Source organism: Elgaria multicarinata, chromosome 5, assembly GCF_023053635.1.
Source record: "Elgaria multicarinata webbii isolate HBS135686 ecotype San Diego chromosome 5, rElgMul1.1.pri, whole genome shotgun sequence".
Taxonomy (NCBI): Eukaryota; Metazoa; Chordata; class Lepidosauria; order Squamata; family Anguidae; genus Elgaria; species Elgaria multicarinata.
In genome coordinates this window covers 38,940,185-38,959,029 of record NC_086175.1, presented here as the reverse complement: position 1 = coordinate 38,959,029, position 18,845 = coordinate 38,940,185, and the positions used below count along the sequence as shown (strand labels likewise).

The following is an 18,845-nucleotide window of genomic DNA, read 5'->3' as shown; positions in this document are numbered from 1 at the left end:
AACATGCTCACTATTTGCTGCCAAAGGGTTAGTAGCCTAAACAAGCTTGTTAGCAGACAAACTTAGAGCGTATTGTCTGAACAGGCCCATTCTTATAGACCTTGAAGAAAGGTCCGTCATACTCAGGATCCATACTGCATTTGTGATGTCTCTATGATCCTAAAAGCACTTAAGTGCATAAATACCATAAAGATCCAATGTAACCTTTGCAAGATCATTGGCAGATGATACAAGTGACCCAAGGACTGAAGATAATGGGATGGATGTGGACTTAGTCACAGTTAGAGCAGACTCTTTGAAATCAAAGGGACTTGAATTAGTCATGATTAATTTAAGTCCCACTGATTTCAATGGTCTACTTTAAGTGTGACTAAGTCTGAATCCAACATTATTTAAACATAACACAGAGAACAAGATTATATTAAACCTTCTTTTACCTGATAAATAAACCCACTCATCCGAGGGCTGGCAGACAACATGAGCAAAATGTTAGGAAAGAGAAGAAGGTATCTTTCATTCTTTTCCTTATATAAAAAAGAAGAGATATAAAATATAAATTTAACATGAAATGATATTACAAAAGAAAAATTCAGATGGCATAGTGTGATCACAAACACTATTTTGCTTGCATCTTTATTATTAATCAAGCCACATTTTTAGAAACAACCCCATTTTCCAAAAATAAAGGCCTGCAGCTTTGGATTTTCTTTCAAATTTCTACAAGAATTCTATCCTAAAATACTTTAGATGCATGACATAGATTGAGAAACCCTACATTAAAAAATGGAGAGTGGCTGAAGAGAAAGACAAGTTGGCCAATTCTTCACCCAAACATGCCGGAGTAAATGCTGCAATAAACTGAACTAAATACTGTTAAAATTATGCTACAATATTTATTTTAAAAGACAGGTTTATTCTTTTTCCTCCCATTTGGATATTTCTTTAGTAATTCCTTTGGCAGATTTGCCAGTCTCTAATATTTTCTTTCCTTCATAAACAAGAGCAAAAGGGAGAAATTTTAAAAAGCAAACAACAAAGGCAGACCTACAGAAGATCCTTTTTCAGAGAATTATGCTACTAAACTATTGTCAAAATAAATTCTTTGTACAGTCTAAGATCTTTGAAAATCAAAACTGCCATACCTCACTACCAGCACACTGAATCAAGACTTGTGACATGTAAATAACATTTCCCAGTGTTTTAATGTCCTCTCCTTCCCAACAGCGGATAGCTTCTGTTAGTATTTGGAGTTCAAGTTCCTTTCTTTTCCTTACTTCTTGACATTGTGCCTATTGGACCAGAAGAAATTTATTTATTTATTTATTTATTTATTTATTTATTGCATTTATATCCTGCCTTTTTCCTACAAGAAACCCAAGGTGTTATACATAATCATCCTCCTCTCCATTTTATCCTCACAACAACCACCCTATGAGGTAGGTTGGGCCAAGAGTCTATGACTGGCCCAAAGTTACTCAGTGGGTTTCCATGGCCGAGTGGGGACTAGAACCCGGATCTCCTGGCTCCCAGTCCAACACTTTAGCCACTACAGCACACTGGCTCCCATTAAAATGCCATTAAACATTGTATAAATACAACCGAACTAGGCAAGAATCAATATTTGTTCAGTATTACATCTGGATCTTTTTGTTTTGTTTTGTTTTATACACCTGTAGAAGAGAAAAGTTTCTCTCCGAAGCAACAGCAGCCTAGACTCTCTGCATAACTGAATGCCATCAGCCTTTTGTGTCTTTCTTTCTAGAGATGGCCACGCAGGAGTACAGGGGCCACACAGATAGTGACCAGGGGATTAGATGCGGAGGCGTTGCCACTTCAAGTAAGGGCACTCCTTATTTGAGGCCAAAGCAGAAACTCTGGGCACTTGACAAATAGCCAGGCATCTGTTCTAAAATAGTTATCAAACAGTTTGTTTTCGCTTGCTCTTTTCTTTTTTTAGCTTTCCTCACACCACATCTCTTACTTTTCCCCCAAGTGTCATGCCTAACTTAGCTTACAAGCTATGGGCAAAGGCTGTGTTAATTTATTTGTTCTATGCATAGCACATACCTGCGATATGCACTTGAAAAGATATTAATTAAGTGGTATCAATTATAACAAATGTTCCAATCTGACATTTAACTTTAAAAATAAATAGAAGCTTATTACACACCAAACACAGACTGGCTTCGTGCCAAATTCTTCTTTTGGTCTTCATTTACAAATAAAATGTTTAATATAGGAATAAATATGTTCTCTTATTGACTGTGTTTACTAAAACACAGAATACAGTAGGTTATTATCTCAGAACCACTTCACATATAACATACATACAGGAAAATTACCATGTATGAAACCTCTTAAAGCAAGGTTTATTGTGGTCTAATTTTAAAACAAGGGAGCCCTCCTGCATCTCACTGACATGATTGAAAATATATTGTCTGAATAATATTCATGTGCCACTGGGTGCCTTGAGGACAGAGAGATTCCTTAAAACCAGAAGTTATTAATTCCTCTGAGGAAGAGAATTGTTCAAATCACCTCAGGCACAAACTCGGGCTCTTTATGTGGAAGAGAGTTTTAAAATATATAGTTGTTCTGTACCCTGAAGTTTGCCTCCCTTTGCTCAGTGAACCCCAACTATACAGCTCCTTCTTAAATTTGTGTCTCTCTGAAATGCTTTATTTTTTCATTATTATATTTATATCCCACCTTTTTTTCCTCCAAGGAACCCAAGGCACTTTACATGGTCCTCCTCTCCAATTTATTCTCACAATTTATCCTCTCAACCTAATCCCATGAGATACGTTAGACTGAGAGTCAGTGACCGGCCCAAAGTCACCAATAAGAACTTAAGAAGAGCCATACTGGACCAAACCAAGGGTCCGTGAAGTCCAGCACTTTGTTCACACTGCGGCCAACCAGCTGTCAACCACAAGCAGGACATGGGTGCAGCCGCAGCCGCACCCTCCTGCCCATGTTCTCCAGCAAGTAGTGTATATAGGCTTACTGCCTCTGACCCTGGAGGTAGCACATAGCCATCAGGACTAGTAACCATTGATAGCCTCCACCCCACTTTTAAAGCCATCCAAACTGATGGCCATCACTACTTCTTGAGGTAGTGAATTCCACAGCTTAATTATGTGCCCAGTGAGCTTCATGGCTGAATGAGGACGAGAACCCGGATCTCCCAGTCTAAGGGCCTTGCTAGACGAGGCCTTAGCGCGCTTTGAGACCCAGTTTCCCTGCTGTGTCTCCAGATGACGCACAGGGGAATCCGGGCCCAGGCCGCACTGAAGCCTCCTCTAACGCGCCATAAGTGAAGTCGCTTATGGCGCGCCTTTTCCGCAGCCCCGGCCTGAGGCCGGGACTGCGGAACGTCTAGCAAGGGCCGTGGCTTTTTGCAGCTACTCGCAAGCGAGTAGCCGCAAAAAGCCACGGACTGGGCACAGCACTCAGCGCTGTGCCCATCGGGCCAGGGGGATCCCAGAGGGGAGAGGGAGGACGGGCGACACGGGACACATGGAGGGAGAGGGAGGACGGGCGACACGGGACACACGGAGGGAGGACAGGCGACACGGGACACACAGAGGGAGAGGGAGGACAGGCGACACAGGACACATGGAGGGAGAGGGAGAACAGGCGACACGGGACACACGGAGGGAGGACAGGCGACACGGGACACACAGAGGGAGAGGGAGGACAGGCGACACAGGACACATGGAGGGAGAGGGAGAACAGGCGACACGGGACACACGGAGGGAGGACAGGCGACACGGGACACACAGAGGGAGAGGGAGGACAGGCGACACAGGACACATGGAGGGAGAGGGAGAACAGGCGACACGGGACACACGGAGGGAGAGGGAGGGAGGGTAAAGAGTAGGTAGGAGGCATGGGAAGGGATCAGGACCGGATTGGGGAGGGTTAAGTAAAAAAACTGGCTTACCTTCTCCAGAGTCTTCGGGCCGCACGTGGCCCCTTTAACAACCAAAAAAAAAAATGGCCGACGCTGCAGGGCTTCCGCAGTCCCTGCGCATCGGCCATCTAGGAGGCGGGGCGGTGCACGCTAATGTTAGCGCGCCATCGCCTCGCCTCCCTGCCGGCTTATCCCGGCAGGTCTAGCAAGGCCCTAAGACTCTAACCAGTGCATCACACTGGTTCTCTGTATTAAGCACCCACACAGAAGAGGAGAAGATTCACCTGCTAGTTCTACATTCTAAATGACCAGCTTCCCATTTAAATCCTGTTAGCATGCCAGGGATCCATGGAACAGAAGGGTGTTGCGTAGGCAGGCAAACACTGTACAAGTAGGGGCCATTGACTCAAATCAAACAGGAAGCTTCATCCCTTCCCCTACGTCTCCTTATATGTATTGTAAGTATTAGAGTTGCATCATTTGTATTAATGCGATACCATGTGAGCCTCACTTCCTTCCTTTTCCTGTGATCCGTCTGCCTCTTGAATCCAGATCAATATTGCTAGTGGAAAGGACAGGTTGCTTACCTGTAACGGTGGTTCTTTGAGTGGTCATCTGTGCATTACACACATGGGCCTTGCACCTGCACTGAGCTTCATTTTGGGAAACTTCCACAGCTGAGAGTTTAGGTGGGACCCCCCTCTTCCCACCGTCCTACTATGCATGGCCAGGAGGGTTCCCGCCCAATCACTCAGTTCACCTGAGCCCCATTGCGGTCTCAGTACCAAGGGAATAAGAATCATCACTCCAGAATCAAAGTGCAAGTATTGACACCTAAGTGGGGACAGGGGTGGGTTATGTGACTGCACAGATGACACCTGAAGAACCACAGTTACAGGTAAGCAACCTGTCCTTCTTCATGGTCTCTGTGCATCACACACATGGGCAATTAACAAGTTCATTTACCAGTGGAGGGTAGATGTTTAATGTAGAATTAAAGACAAAACCACTCTCCCAAAAGCGCAATCTGCTTGGGACCGAATGTCCAGTCTATAATGTTGAACAAACATTGTCGGTCTTGACCATGTTACCGCAAGGCAAAGCTCTGGTATAGAGACTCCATGTTCGAAGCCTGAAGATGTGGCCATAGCTCGTGCTGGGTGTGCCTTGACTGATGTAGAGAGTTCTAATTTTACGAGCTTGTAAGCAAGCTGGATTGTCTGTACTATCCACGCCAACAATCACTGGGAAGACACTGGAAGCCCTTCCTTATTCTTAGCGTAGCACATGAAAAGACACTGCGGTTTTCTGAAACTTTCCATGTGCGTCTTATAGAATGCTAGAGCACGCCACACATCCAGGGTATGCAAAATGGACTCGAGTGGAGAAGAAGGGGATGGAAAGGAAGTTGGCAAGACAATGTTCTGGCTGACATGAAAGTTTGACATTATTTTAGGTAAGAACTGGATATCCAGTCGAAGCAAAACCTTGTCGCAATGAAACACAAGATAAGGTTCAGCAATCCATAATGCTGAGAGCTCGCTAGTCCTCCTGGCTGACATGACCGCAACTAAAAACGTCACTTTCCAGGTAAGTAAATGTGTATCAGTTTTGGTCAGACGTTCAAAAAGCTTCAACTGAAAGATTCCACGATGTAAGAGGAGATTTAATGGGAGTCTTAATGTTCATCAGGCCCTTCAAAATACACCAAGTTAGAGGGTGCGAGAAAGCCAAAAAACCATCTATCGCATCGTGAAAAGCTGAAATTGCAGCCAGGTAAACTTTTATAGAAGACAACTGTAAATTTTGGTTAGACTACGACAACAAGAAAGTCAAAACTGGATGAATTGAACATGTAACTGGATTTAATTTCTTGAGTAACGCAAACTCTGAAAACCTTTTCCATTTCCGTTCATACGATGCCCTGGTGGAGGGTTTTAAAGCTGCATCCAATATTGATGATGGTAAGGGCCCATGAATCTGATGTTATTAGGGTCCACATATGCAGGAAGAAATACAGTGACCAAAGGGCATAGTGTCAATTCTACACGATGTCAGAGGGATCGAAGAGTCAAAGGCGGCGCTTGTCGCCTGGGGCACCCTCTCGACGTTGGGCTCAAAACCTACAGGTCTGATACCACCTGTTGCTTGCCGACTGCAACTGTTGTTGCTGTTGTTATTTAAAACTAGAACAATCCCCTTGGTAGCAAAAGTATTGCGACGAGGGTTGCCAGAACCACCGCCTTGGTTTAAAGGATTGTGTCCTGGAACCGAGGCCCATCTTTGTCGCAGTGGTTTTGGCTTTTTGGATTGAGTCCATAGCATCATCTGTTTTTGAATTGAAAAGCCCCATTCCAATGGTAAGGGGGCCTCAGCGGAAGTGACCATTTGGAACTTCTATCCCAGTCAGACACTAGAGATCACGATCGATACTGATCATATTGGTAGTGGTATTCATCATGCCCTTGATCTTGAGGGTAGTTGCTTGACTGAACTGAGTCAGGCACATCCCTTCCACATCACTCAAGCAGTTCTGAGTGATCTAGGTTGTGTTAGGACAACCTCCTCAGTCGGTACCGGGGAGGAGTCCAATTTCGCCCTCCGAAGTCGAGGCTAGTGGCACGATGTCGACCATCAGAATTGACACCTGCTCTTCAGCCCATACCAACTCAACCGTTCCAACCACCGGTGAGTTTAAAAGCAGCAGTGGTAGAGGCACGACCTTACTGATTTTTGAAGGTTGCTCATCAACATGCTCTGGCCTCTCTCTCTTTTTCTTCTTATGCGGCTCTGTAGACTTAGAGGAGTTCTAGCCTTTTTTGACAATTTCTTTGCCAAAGAGGCAGCCACCAATATTCCCAGTGTCAAGGGCGATTCCCTTCGGTTCTTGTTTGTTTGCTTATGTTGAGATATAGTTTGTGACTGGGCTCCCATGGGCAGTGGCATGGCGGTAAAAGAAATGTCCATTCCCCTAGGTGTTTCAGTCACCTCCAGAACTTGTTTCCAAAGTTCAGACCTAAGACGATCCATATGTCGCCCGTTTGCTTAGAGAAAGCTTGGCAATTCAGGCAGGCCTCTACTTTGTGCCCTTCTTCCAGATAGAGTAGACAAAGTGTATGCCCATCAGATGCTGGGATCTTGCTCCCACAACGGGTGCATTTTCTAAAGGGGGCTCTGAGTGCCATACACTCGCCTCACCGAGAACGCGATCTCGAAGATCACCAAAGAAAAAAATTAAAAGGAAGATCTTGTCTCAAGATGTAGGGAGAAAAAATACAGAAGAGGACAAAGAGGGGGAAAGGTACAGCCTGAAATAATATTTACTCAGCTATTCACAACTAAAACACAGTCCAAAGACGAGCATGTTCCCTATGAAGCAGCCGCAATGGCGGTCGAAGAAGGATTGGGCGGGAGCCTTCTTGGACATGCGCAGTAGGATGGTGGGGGAAGGAAGCTATGAAAGTTTCCCGAAACGAAGCTCAGCACAGGCACAGAGCCCATGTGTGTGATGCACAGAGACCATGAAGAAGAACATCCATTTTTAGTTATTCCATGCATATTAATTTGAAATTATTTTCCTCTTCTGCCACCCACCAGTACTGCTATCATGACCTTGGAAGGTTATTTCATATTATGTTTAGACTAATACAGTCTCTTTAGCACGTTTATTGTTCCCCAATTTACTTACAGAAAGGTTTTTGAAGGCTGTCATGGATTTCTGAATGTCAGGTCGGTCTTGATGATAATCCTAAAAAAAAAAAAAAAACCAGAGGGAAACTGCTTTGTAACCCTTGCTGTAATTAAAGTCTCTGCCATTAAACTGGATTGCACAGTTAAGATACATTTCTGACATCTACACTGCTTTAAGCAACAAACCTCTAGATTAGGTCATGCCAACAGGGATTTCTTTTTTTTAAAGACAGCCATCTCCACAAGAGAGCCTTCATCTGACAGGTGCAAATTTATGGATACTTCTTCAGTCATTATCATATAAATATCACTTAAGCCAGTTTTCCTAGTGCAGAAATTAAAATTAGGAAACTGGAAATACTAACGGAGCTGAAAATATGTAGAGGAATTTTGTTTCAACTCTAAAGCTTTTCAAAGTATGACAATATCAGCAACTGAAAATTCTAGTATTCATTAAGATTAAAATTAAAACATTTCAAACCAGCTGTATACAGTATATTATCTGACAATGTCAAACAAAAGATATTAAACTATGTCTGCTAGTGAGGACTGGGCCAATGTCTGATGGATTATCTCTTCTCCAAAAATTTTTTTACAATGCATTAATGGACAGTGTTGAGTAATACCTAAATATGTAAAATGCTGAAAAACTATCCAAAGCATTAAAAGAAAATTATTAGAATGATACACACTTCAGAATTAACTGGATGAAGTTCAACATCCCAAACCAGAGGATTGAGCAGTGAGCAACATGTACAATGGGGCTTCTCAGTCCCCTCTTGAGTCCACTAGATGTGGAACCAACTCCCCCCCACCCCCAACTTACAGAAAAGTCAGAAAAGGCCTCCAACCTGAAGGTGCGGGGGAGAGTTAAAAACAAAAAAGGAACAACAAACACAAATCCACAACCTCAGTCCTGGTTTGTGTGTAAAACCCCTGGAAATATTCCTAAAGAAGTTCTCTGAATTTACAGCTTCACTTCCCATTTTTCAAAGGCATAACCACGACTTGGCCTTTTCAGTATCCATCCCATATGAGAAGTCCACAGGAGGCTCCCAGGGGCTTAAAACAGACTGCATAAACTTATGCAGTCCCTTACAAAATGCGGCATTACACCCACATTACAGGGATATCACAAATGGACAGGACAAGTAATCCTGTCCAGGACACAATGGACTGGAACTTTAAAGCCTATTACTTCCCTTACATCAGAAAAAAGAGAGCAAGTAATCTACTTTGGGACCCAACCTCCTTGAAATGTACCTTTAAGATAATTGTTGCCAAATCATCATTAAATGGGAACATAAATGCTGCTAAGATATACCTCCATGTGTCGTTCAAGCTCTTTGAGTAACGTGGGATATTTATCCAGGCGCATAAAGGGTTTGCTCAGGCCCGTGGTCAATACAAGAATCCCAGGACTGTTGGCTCCTTTCATCTCCATGAATTCTCCTAGCTCTTCACTGTTGGTGCAAATAAATAAATTAATTTGAAACAAAGAACTAAAATTAGCCAAACTAAAGAGAAATGATTCATTCTGATTCTTCAGAAATAACCTGTTTTGTTTTTCAAGAAAGGACAAAGCTTAGTCATGAGATATATGAAGAAACTTGTTTTTACATGAATGTTATTTTATTGAAATGCTCAACTTACTTTCTCTCTAAATCCTACTTTAAAAGAATCTATTAGTTTGAGACTGAAAACAGAATTATGAATAATCAAATATTTCAAGCAAAGTTAATCGCATAACCTATTAATGTTCACAAGAGGAGAAAAAAGTCCAACAAGATTAACAGGCCAATCCAATGCTTATGCATTTGAAATTAAGTGTTATGTTATTCAATAGGGCTTATTCCCAAGCACATTTGCCTATAACTGAATCCTCAGAGAAATTTTTTGAAGACTCAGACTACCAAAACATCACAAAGGAATTTCCACACTTTGAAATGAGCATGCAGGCCTTTAGGCAGGCCTTGAAAACACTTTTATTCTAGCAGACATTTCAAGATCTGGTTCCTTTAATGCTACTGAAGTCTACTGCTGTTTTAATTTATCGTGGATACTTTATGATAGTTGTTTATTTATTATGTTATTCTATTATACATTATGTTATTCTATTATTTATTATGTTATTCTATTGTTAACATTTGTAATTACAATAAGCTGCTCTGAGTATATTTTAATACAGAATGGTGAAATCTAATTTATATACATAAACAAATTGAGCAAGACACTTATTTAATAGCAGAGTTTTCTGAACTTCTTTGGGAAGTAACACAAAGTACACTTTTAAGAACCACCAGAATAACTGCATTTGTACAGCCTCAGATCTCCCACAGCAATTTTATCCACCCTAGCACAATGCAAAGAATGCATAGAAAACACTTGCCATTGGTCCTCCCTTAACGCCCCAAAAGAAAAAAAAAACTTTTCAGCACGCACGCACAATGTTTCTCTGAAAGACTTTCTCTAAAAGTCTCATCTACTACCTACACATCTGCACAATGCCATACTTAACTCTGGCACGTTCTAAATAACAACTCAGCGGACAGAATCAAATTACCTGTCTCTTTCACTGGGCGCTAGAAAACAGCAAAACCTATGTTCAGACTGTTCTCTCCCCAATCAACAGCTGCCAGCTGTACATGCATTCGTCTAGCGAATGCAAGGGATTCCAGCACATTATGTGACTACTTTTCCCATTTGATAACCTGGCAAACTTCAAATTACTATTAAATCAGGGCAAATATACACAAATAGGAATCACACGTGTATGTAGTAATATAAAATGGCCTTCCAAAATCATCCAACGTGAGCAGATCTCTCATTATATGAAATGCCAAAATGCCAGGCAGTGGGCTGACCCTATCAAGTGATGAAGGTACCGAGTACCATGTCAGTAAAAACTAGGCCTCTATCACGATGAGATAAAAGGCAATCACCTAGCAACAAAAGCCTTAGCATGGGCAATTCCTGAGGGAAGTGCCATTTTGTAAATACTGCCTGGGGCGGTGGCAACAGCAGCAGGGCATCTGTCCTAACAATCTTCTTCACCTGTCTGGTCGACCAGGAGAAAGCCTTGTGAAAACAATAGTGCGGGAATGCCCAACCTACTTGTTCTCAGCAGCATGAAATGTTTCCTAAGAATCACCACAGTATGGGCAGAAGAACAATTACTGGGACAGACACTCACTTCTGCCACTGTATCCTGCTTAGCATAAAAGGCAACCTATTAAAAGTGTCTACTACTATATGACCCTCTTTCTATAAGGGAGAATAGTTCAGTCAAATAATGCAGTGGTATCCCAAAGTTCTCCTCTGCTGGGGTTTCTCATGATTTTTTGAAAGGCTTCACTGACTTTACCCTATCCATAGACTGAGCTGCTTCTAAAAAGGGGAGCCATCACTCTCTCTATGGCAGCCTTCGCCAACCTGGTGCACTCCAGATGTTTCTAACAACGACACCTATTAGTTGCAGCCAGCATGGCCACTGATCAGGAATACTGGGAATTGTTATCTAAAATATTTGGAGGGCACCCAGTTAGGGAAGGTTACTCCGGGTGCCTACTCCGATGAAGCTCGGAGGATGGCAACAAGGGAGAGGGCCTTTTCTGTGGTGGCTCCAATTATGGAATGATCTCCCCAATGAGGCCTGCCTGACGCCAACATTGTTATCTTTCTGGCAGGCATTCAACAGCATATGCGGAGTTTTAACTGACTCCAATAGCTTGGCCTGGCTGAGTGTTTAATTTTTTTTAAAAAAAATGTTAACTTTTTTCTATGTTTTTTATGTTTTTAAATTTTGTATATTGATGTTTAATGTTCAGACTTTTTAATCCAATCTTTTTAAACTTTGTAAACCGCCCAGAGAGCTTCAGCTATGGGGCGGTATATTATTATTATTATTATTATTATTATTATTATTATTAATAATAATAATAATGGTGAAGAGAGGCACACTGGGAGAGGTGAATAGGCCTTTCTCTGCTAACACTCTCATGGCAGTTCAAGACGCGGTATGCCTACTCCTGTCCTCTTCTCCTCTGAGAGTGAAACTGAAGCAACTCTCCATGAGAACATGGCCTCTATTACAAAAGGGAAATCAAGCTAAAGAAAACTCCTCTAAGACTATAAAATAGTTCACATCACCACCTGCTTCATAAACATATGTTTGACAGAAGACTATATACGTATTACATTACCTATGGTTTTTTATATTTAAAAAACTGAATATTCAAACAAAATGGAGTTCTTGGTTTACCTATTACCACAACACACCAGACCTTATAAAATAATTTTTGTAAATGGTTTTCTGAATATCAAATAACTCTGCTAGTGAAAAACTGTTATGAGATTTGAAGCTTCTGAACTATCTGCATCAGTTAATTCCTTAGAGGATCGTTACTTATATAAAAATTTGTGTGGTTAGTTCAAGATCACAGCTAACATCACAGCTGTTTTGACAAAAACAATAGCTCTTTATAACGTGCAGTTTGGTCTAAATGCAGCAAACTATTGTACAGTGCTTCTACTCTGTGTTTAACTAAACTAGTACAAAGGAAAGAAACAAAATGACATACACAAGAGATCATCACTGACCTAAGAAACGACCAGTAGGCCTCTGGAATAACAAAAAATATTGCTATGACCAAAACCATAAAATACCATTTCTTATTCAAGACAGAAAAGCTATGAAGAATAAAACAAGCATAAGCAGAGTTGGTGTAGGAAATCTCTGCTAAAAGGACAGCCCCAATAATTTAAGCTGTTCTTAAGATTTGTGGCTTAAACACGTTTACCCAGAGTTAGGAAGGCATTAAAATATAACCTGCCTCTAAACTGAATCCAAACCACCAACATTTTTCAGGCATAAAATCACTACAAACTAAGAATGTCTTAAAACTCTAAAGTACCTGCAACCACGTGAAGAGCAAAAAAAAAGAAGAAGCTAGCATATCATGCACAAACGAGTGAAAGGCATTAAAAGCTGTAACTTACACTTCCAGTTTCTCCCTATAATAGATGGAACATGAACTGTCACTGCTAAAAGGTCTAAATATGTCACATAGACAATGCATGCCGAAGCCCCTCCAGCAAACCCTGGGCTCGCTCAATGACTCCAAGCCTTTCCCAGTCTCTGGTGCAGCATTTCTAGATAGAATGCCTTATTCTTGGGCTGTTGCTTCAAGTATGACATCACCCTCTATGTTAGCAGCCTTTGGGAAATGGAGTGGAGGAGGGACAAAAGGTTCTGTGACTCAGATGCTTATCTGTATTCCCTGCTCCAGCTATCTCCCGTGTGTGCTTTTTTAAAGCTTCACATTGTGAAATTCAGTATCATTAAAAAAAATAATGATATAAAGTAATCTCAAATTAAGTTCCAAATAAAGCATCTAGCATTCTGCAAACCGTACTTCCTTTCTTTCTTTTTTTAAGCGGCTGTTTTGAGCCTTGCTTCTATCTATAGACACTATTGCTAGCTAGAAGTGAGCAGGATAATTTTTAAGTTTCAAATAAAATCTATCCTTCTCATTTATGTTAAGGTTTTAACCACAATGGCATCATTGGCATTTTTGTCTGTAGGGAATATTAACATTCTTTAGTGTGCATTGATTTAAAAAACGTATCTGCCTTTCTCTTATTGCTTAATATTAAATTTAAGAGTAGAATGTATTGAATATTATACAGTTGTCAACAGATATGTTCTGAAGGCACTTCATCAGAAAGGCTGACTTAGATGTAACTATTAACCATTGTTAAGACAGCAGCAGTAGACTGCAGAATTTCACTGCCCCACCTCCCAGCACTCCTTCTCAGATGCAGGTTTTCCACCATGGTTTTCTCAACTATGGTTACGGTTTAACCGTGGTTAATGCTAAAGAGGACCCATTCTTAACATGGGGCTTTCCTGGGTTCAAATTCATGGTTAAAGGAGAAGAGGGAGACTAAACAAGAGGAGAGGACCTTGGGAGAGGAAGTGTGTGATCCTGCATCCTGCTCCTAGTTAAGGGTTACATTTGCAACAGCCCTAAAAATAATTTTATATACAAAAGAACTTATTAAAATTATTGTTGGCAGGCATCATCTTAGAAGAGGCATTTTTCCTCTTCTATCCCATACCGAGAGAATGCCTCTTCCAAGCTGTGACCTGCTACAAGATAGTGTGTGCATGATCTTTAAAAACAGGGTAAGTACATCTTTTTCTTCAGAATTTGTATCCATCTGCGGATTTAGTTATCAACCAACTAAATTTAAACGGACACTTTCGGAAAAGCCAATGTATAAACATTTTAAATAAAGAAACTGACAAGATTGCTTTAATCAGGTGACAACTCTGCTAGAATTTAAACAGGGAGAGTTAGGAGCCCTCAAAAGTGCAAAATAATAATGCAGGCTAGTCTGTTATGAGTGGCTGTATGAAGTTTCCTCTCTCAGAGTTATATCCAATGTTGTGCTACTGGAAAAATTACAGGAGTTGGCATTGTTCCACTGGGGTTATACAACGCCCAGCAGAACTAGCATCGCTATCGCAAGCAACACCGAGCCTAACAAGTTGTAATAAGTTGTGCAACACCCTGAGAAACGTTTGCACAAGAGGAATCAAAGTACTGGATTTGACACTTGGGCAAGGATGAAAATGAGGTTTCCGTAAGTCATTGAAGCTTTGCACTAATGGGGTGATGCCATTAAATACAACATTCAGAATGCGCGGTAGGGATGTGTATGGTCAGAAACATTCATATTCCTTCTAGGCCTAAAATATTCTACTTATAAAGCTGAATAAATTAACGTTCCTACCAGGGTTGCATTGATCGTTTCTAACATCAGACTAGGAAAAGCAACGATGTTCTTGTGCCCTTGGTCAGAGGCAAAAGTGCTGCTAGGTCACCTGGGATGCGGGCGTGAGGACTGAGAGGAGGGCAGGAGGGAGGGTGATGGGGTGGAATAAGCTACGCACACTAGCTTATTTGCACGATCGTATAACAGGCACAGTGGGCTATTCCTAAAATAAGCTAGCGTGCGTTGCTTATTAAACCGTTATGGGTTAAAAGTGATGCGTGAACCCGGCCAAAATCTACCCTGAAATACAGATACTGCAAGGGCAGCATTACTAAGGCAAGCCAGTTTCTACTGCCTGCTCAAAGCACAATCAGATTCACTGAACTCTACAGCAAGCTAACATAATATAGCTGTTGAGAACAGCAAGTGAAATATGAACCCCTGAATCTCAGGAATGAAGCAAAAAACTTAAAGGTACGCAAATCATTGTATGTCTTTTAAAAACAGACAGTTAAAAGCTTATTAGGAAGGGTGGACACTGTGTGCTACTGGTATCAGAGCCTTGAGAATGCACAGAGGGTTAATTAGGGAAGGGTTTTTTGCCCTCTTGCATGCAGTCACACATTAAGCACTGGTCCAAAAAGATGATAAAGTTGCTGCCACAGAAGCCAGGGATAGCCAGGATTTTTTTTAAAGAAGAAATAATTGTTTCCACAGGCTGTCCAAAACTACTTTGATTTACAATATCATCCCTTTCCCATGCCCCTCCCCAAATATTCAGCTGTTCAAGCACACACCAACATAAATGCTTGAATTTATGTTTTTCTCACTATGCAAATTTAGCATCAAAATGTAAAGTCCTACTCTTGTTTCAGATTTAAAAAATTGGCCTATACGTTTACTTATGGTACCCTGAAAACATTATCTAATGCAGAGATAGGGAACATGTGGAACTCCAGATGTTGTTGGACTTCATTAGTTATGCTGGCTGGGGTTGATGGGAGATGCAGTCCAACCACATCTGGAGGGCCACACATTCCCTACCCCTGATCTAATGTGTATAATAGCATAAGAACAAGAGGAACCCTGCTGGATCAGGCCAAAAGGTCCACCTAGTTTGCATTCCTTTTCCCAAAGTGGCTCAGCCAGATGCGTCTGGGAAGCCAACAAGCAGAGCTCGAAGGCAATAGACCTTACCAGCTGTTCTTCCCCAGCACCTGGCATTCAGGGGCATATTGCCCCTAAACATGGAGGTGCCATATAGTCACCATCATTTTCTTTACTTAAGGGTTTACAAGCCACTTCTTAAAAATTACAGAATTTTCCCAAGGCGGCATACAAAATATAAAAACTAATCACACACATCAACATAAAAACAATAATAAAACAATAATTAACAAAAACATTGATTAACAAAAAGAGTAATTCAATCAAATGGTCTAAAAACAGAACCACTAAGAACAACATAAAACATCAAAACCCACAGCCTGGGATAAAAATCCCACCTAAAAGTAAACAGGAAAGGAGCACATCATACCTTCCGGGGGAGGGCGTTCCATTGAAAAGGTCTCCTCTCTCGTGCCTGCCAGCCTAACTACTGCTCCTGGTGAGTACACAAGCAAGCCCCCCGCCACCAGCTGATCTCAATGCTTGGGGAGGTTCATACAGGTCCAGGCAATCCATTAACTTAGAACCTGAACTGTTAAGGCAAGGGTGGGAAACCTATGGCCCTAGATGTTGAACTACAGTTGCCATCATCCCTCAGCATTGGCTAGGCTAGCTGAGATGGATGAGAATTGGAGTCCAGCATCACCTGAAGAGCCCCACGTTCCCCAGCCCTGTGTCAAGGACCTTAAAGGCCTCAAAACAGCACTTTGATTTGGGCTGGGAAGCACATTGGCAGTCATGACAGCTGATTCAGGAAAGGTGTAATATGGTCTGAATGCTGAAGAGTCTTCAAAGGCAGCCTGATGTAGAGCACAATGCAGTAGCCTAGCCAGTATATAACCAGGGCAGGAGTAACTAAGCCCAGATCAGTGATAGGCCAATCCTCTAGGAATATCTCTCAGACCCTTTAAAAGCCATCTATGATAGTGACCGTCACATCTTGGGAGAGTAAGATCCATAAATCAATTCTGCACTGTATAATGCCTACGAGTGGATGGGGTGGGGGTGCTACCCAGTCTCATTCTTCTAGCACAAAACCATCACATGGTATTGTCTAAATCAGGGGTGTAGAATGTCTGGCCTGCAGGACAGTCCAATTCAGCCCACACAGCCTCTTGGGGTAACTCCAAGGGGTAGAGCTTAGCTTCCAACCCCCACCTCTAGAAGAATCCCATTGGGGGCATCCCTATGCTGCTATCTCTGATCTTAGCGACAGGGACCAGGATGGCTCAATTTTGCTGCACACAGGGACTTCCCTAAACGGGAAACCCTGCGTGCAGCAAAGCTTGGTCCCTGGCTTACAAACAGGGTGGAGGATCCACTTAGCACTTGGGCCACACACACCTGACATTATACAGCCTCCAGAGGGCTGGGTGAGGGGTCATCCAGCACCCCACCCAAAACTATTTCTGCACCAACTTTATAACTGCTATCTCACACATCAATTGAACAAAGTTGGAGGGAGATTGAGGACAGATAAAAGGAAGTACTTCTTCACACAACCCATGGTTTAAACAGAGGAATTTGCTTCTACAAGATGTAGTGATACCTGCAAACTTTGAAAGGGAGGTTAGACAAATTCATGGGAGTATAAAGCTCTCAATACCAGTTGCTGAAGAACATGAGTGGGTGTGTGCTACTGGGCTCATATCTTGCTTGTTGGGTTCATGTCTCATTGGAGCATCTGGTTAGTCACTGTGGGAACAAATGCTACCTAGGCAAATATTTTGTCGATCCAACAGAGCTCATCTTATGCTTTTAATGACTGAGTAAAGACGCATAGCGTAGGACGTATAAGGCTGCAATCAATGGGACTTACGTTTGAAGAACCAGCTACAAGTTAAAAATAGCAATGCTTATTGTCAAGTGCTTCACTGAAAACGCTGAACTCAATAATGAGTTTCATGGTTACTGTTACTTCATTTAAGCTTCAGCCTTGTACCTTAGAAAACTGTACATTTGTCATAAGTGAAAAGTCAGATCTGAACAATAGGTTATTTGCAAATGCTATTTTTCAAAACAGAGAGAGAGATTGAGATCAGATATGTTTATAAGCTCTCCCTCTTCTGTATGATTTCTAGATACACATACCTGTGTTCTGTGAGGACAGTTACAGCTGATGGATGGTTGGCACAGTATGCAAGGTATAAATTTTTCATTTGTGGCATCAGATTGAGAAAGCAACCACCAACCCTCTGCTGAGCTTCAGGTAACCTGAAATAAACAATGCAATGTCATTTTTGAAACTTTTCATGACTTTAAGACTTAATGGACTCTAAATTCGTTGGGACTGAAGTGCCCTTTGCTTCTGCAGCCTCAAGGGCTTGGTGTAGCTTCTCAACAATGGGGAGAAATAGAGGAGTTGTAAAAATGGCACATCTGTTCAGCCGTGGGGAAGGGGGAGCTGAAGGTTTGGAAAAACGTGTCACAATCTTTCAGCCCAATTCTTGGATATTTTAATATAGTTGATAACTCTATGGCCTAGTTCAGACGATACTCTGGGCTTTGTGGTTAGCTTAACCATGTTCAGCTGTGGTTAACGCTAACCACATGCGGAATGCTTGCAGACAACACTTTTAACCCTTTTGTGGTTAAGTTTTCCTTAGTGAGCCTAACTACAATGTGGTTAACGGGGCAGATGGTTAGGGAAACCGTGGGTCAGACGACACCATAAACCATGGTTAAGCATTCCATTAACCATTTTGTGGTTAAGCAGCATGGTTTAGCATGTTGTCTGAACAGGGTTTGTGTATTAGTATTACTTGGTAAGTGATGTCTTGCATTTTTATAATGATTTATATCTTTACTTTTGTGCTGATGGCCCACTGCTGAGGCAGTAAAAAGTAAATTCAGAATGTGAGCACAGAAAGACACTAGGAGCTAAACTAGAGAGGGGTGTGTGTGTGTGTGTGTGTGTGTGTGTGTGTGTGTGTGTGGTGTGTGTGTTTTAATGAACAGGCACCATCCAATATAGCTATAAGGCAGGAGTGGTGGTGGGGGTCTACTTGTAATGTCAAATTGGGCGCACTGGGGAGAGGAGCTAAATCTGACACACACACACCCTCCTACCTTCCCTGGCCATGCTTGAGTGCTTCAGACTTTTTTCCACCAGCCTGTTTCACTTCCAGTGTCACAGCTGGGCTGAGGGAAAGCATCTGGAAACATTCGAGTGTGGCTAGGTAATTTGGTTATGAAGGCCAGGCTTTGTTCCTTTCCACCACACACTCAATTTGACATTAAAGTAGACCCCCCACTCACCCAGCTTTACAGCCACACATTAAACACACACACA

The 18,845-nt window shown here is 42.0% G+C and overlaps 1 protein-coding gene across 5 annotated transcripts in view; it reads right to left on the bottom strand.

The window, feature by feature from the left end:
* The window catches only part of ARHGEF7 (Rho guanine nucleotide exchange factor 7), a 109,199-nt gene that overhangs the window by 40,636 nt on the left and 49,718 nt on the right, over positions 1 to 18,845 (bottom strand). For all 5 annotated transcript variants that reach the window (XM_063126134.1, XM_063126135.1, XM_063126137.1 and 2 more), the window contains 5 exons: positions 17,645 to 17,767; positions 8,931 to 9,069; positions 7,605 to 7,664; positions 1,143 to 1,289; positions 438 to 524 (listed from right to left, as the gene is read on the bottom strand). In XM_063126134.1, coding sequence (XP_062982204.1) covers positions 438 to 524; positions 1,143 to 1,289; positions 7,605 to 7,664; positions 8,931 to 9,069; positions 17,645 to 17,767 — 556 coding nt within the window. The remainder of the gene's footprint in view (positions 1 to 437; positions 525 to 1,142; positions 1,290 to 7,604; positions 7,665 to 8,930; positions 9,070 to 17,644; positions 17,768 to 18,845) is intronic.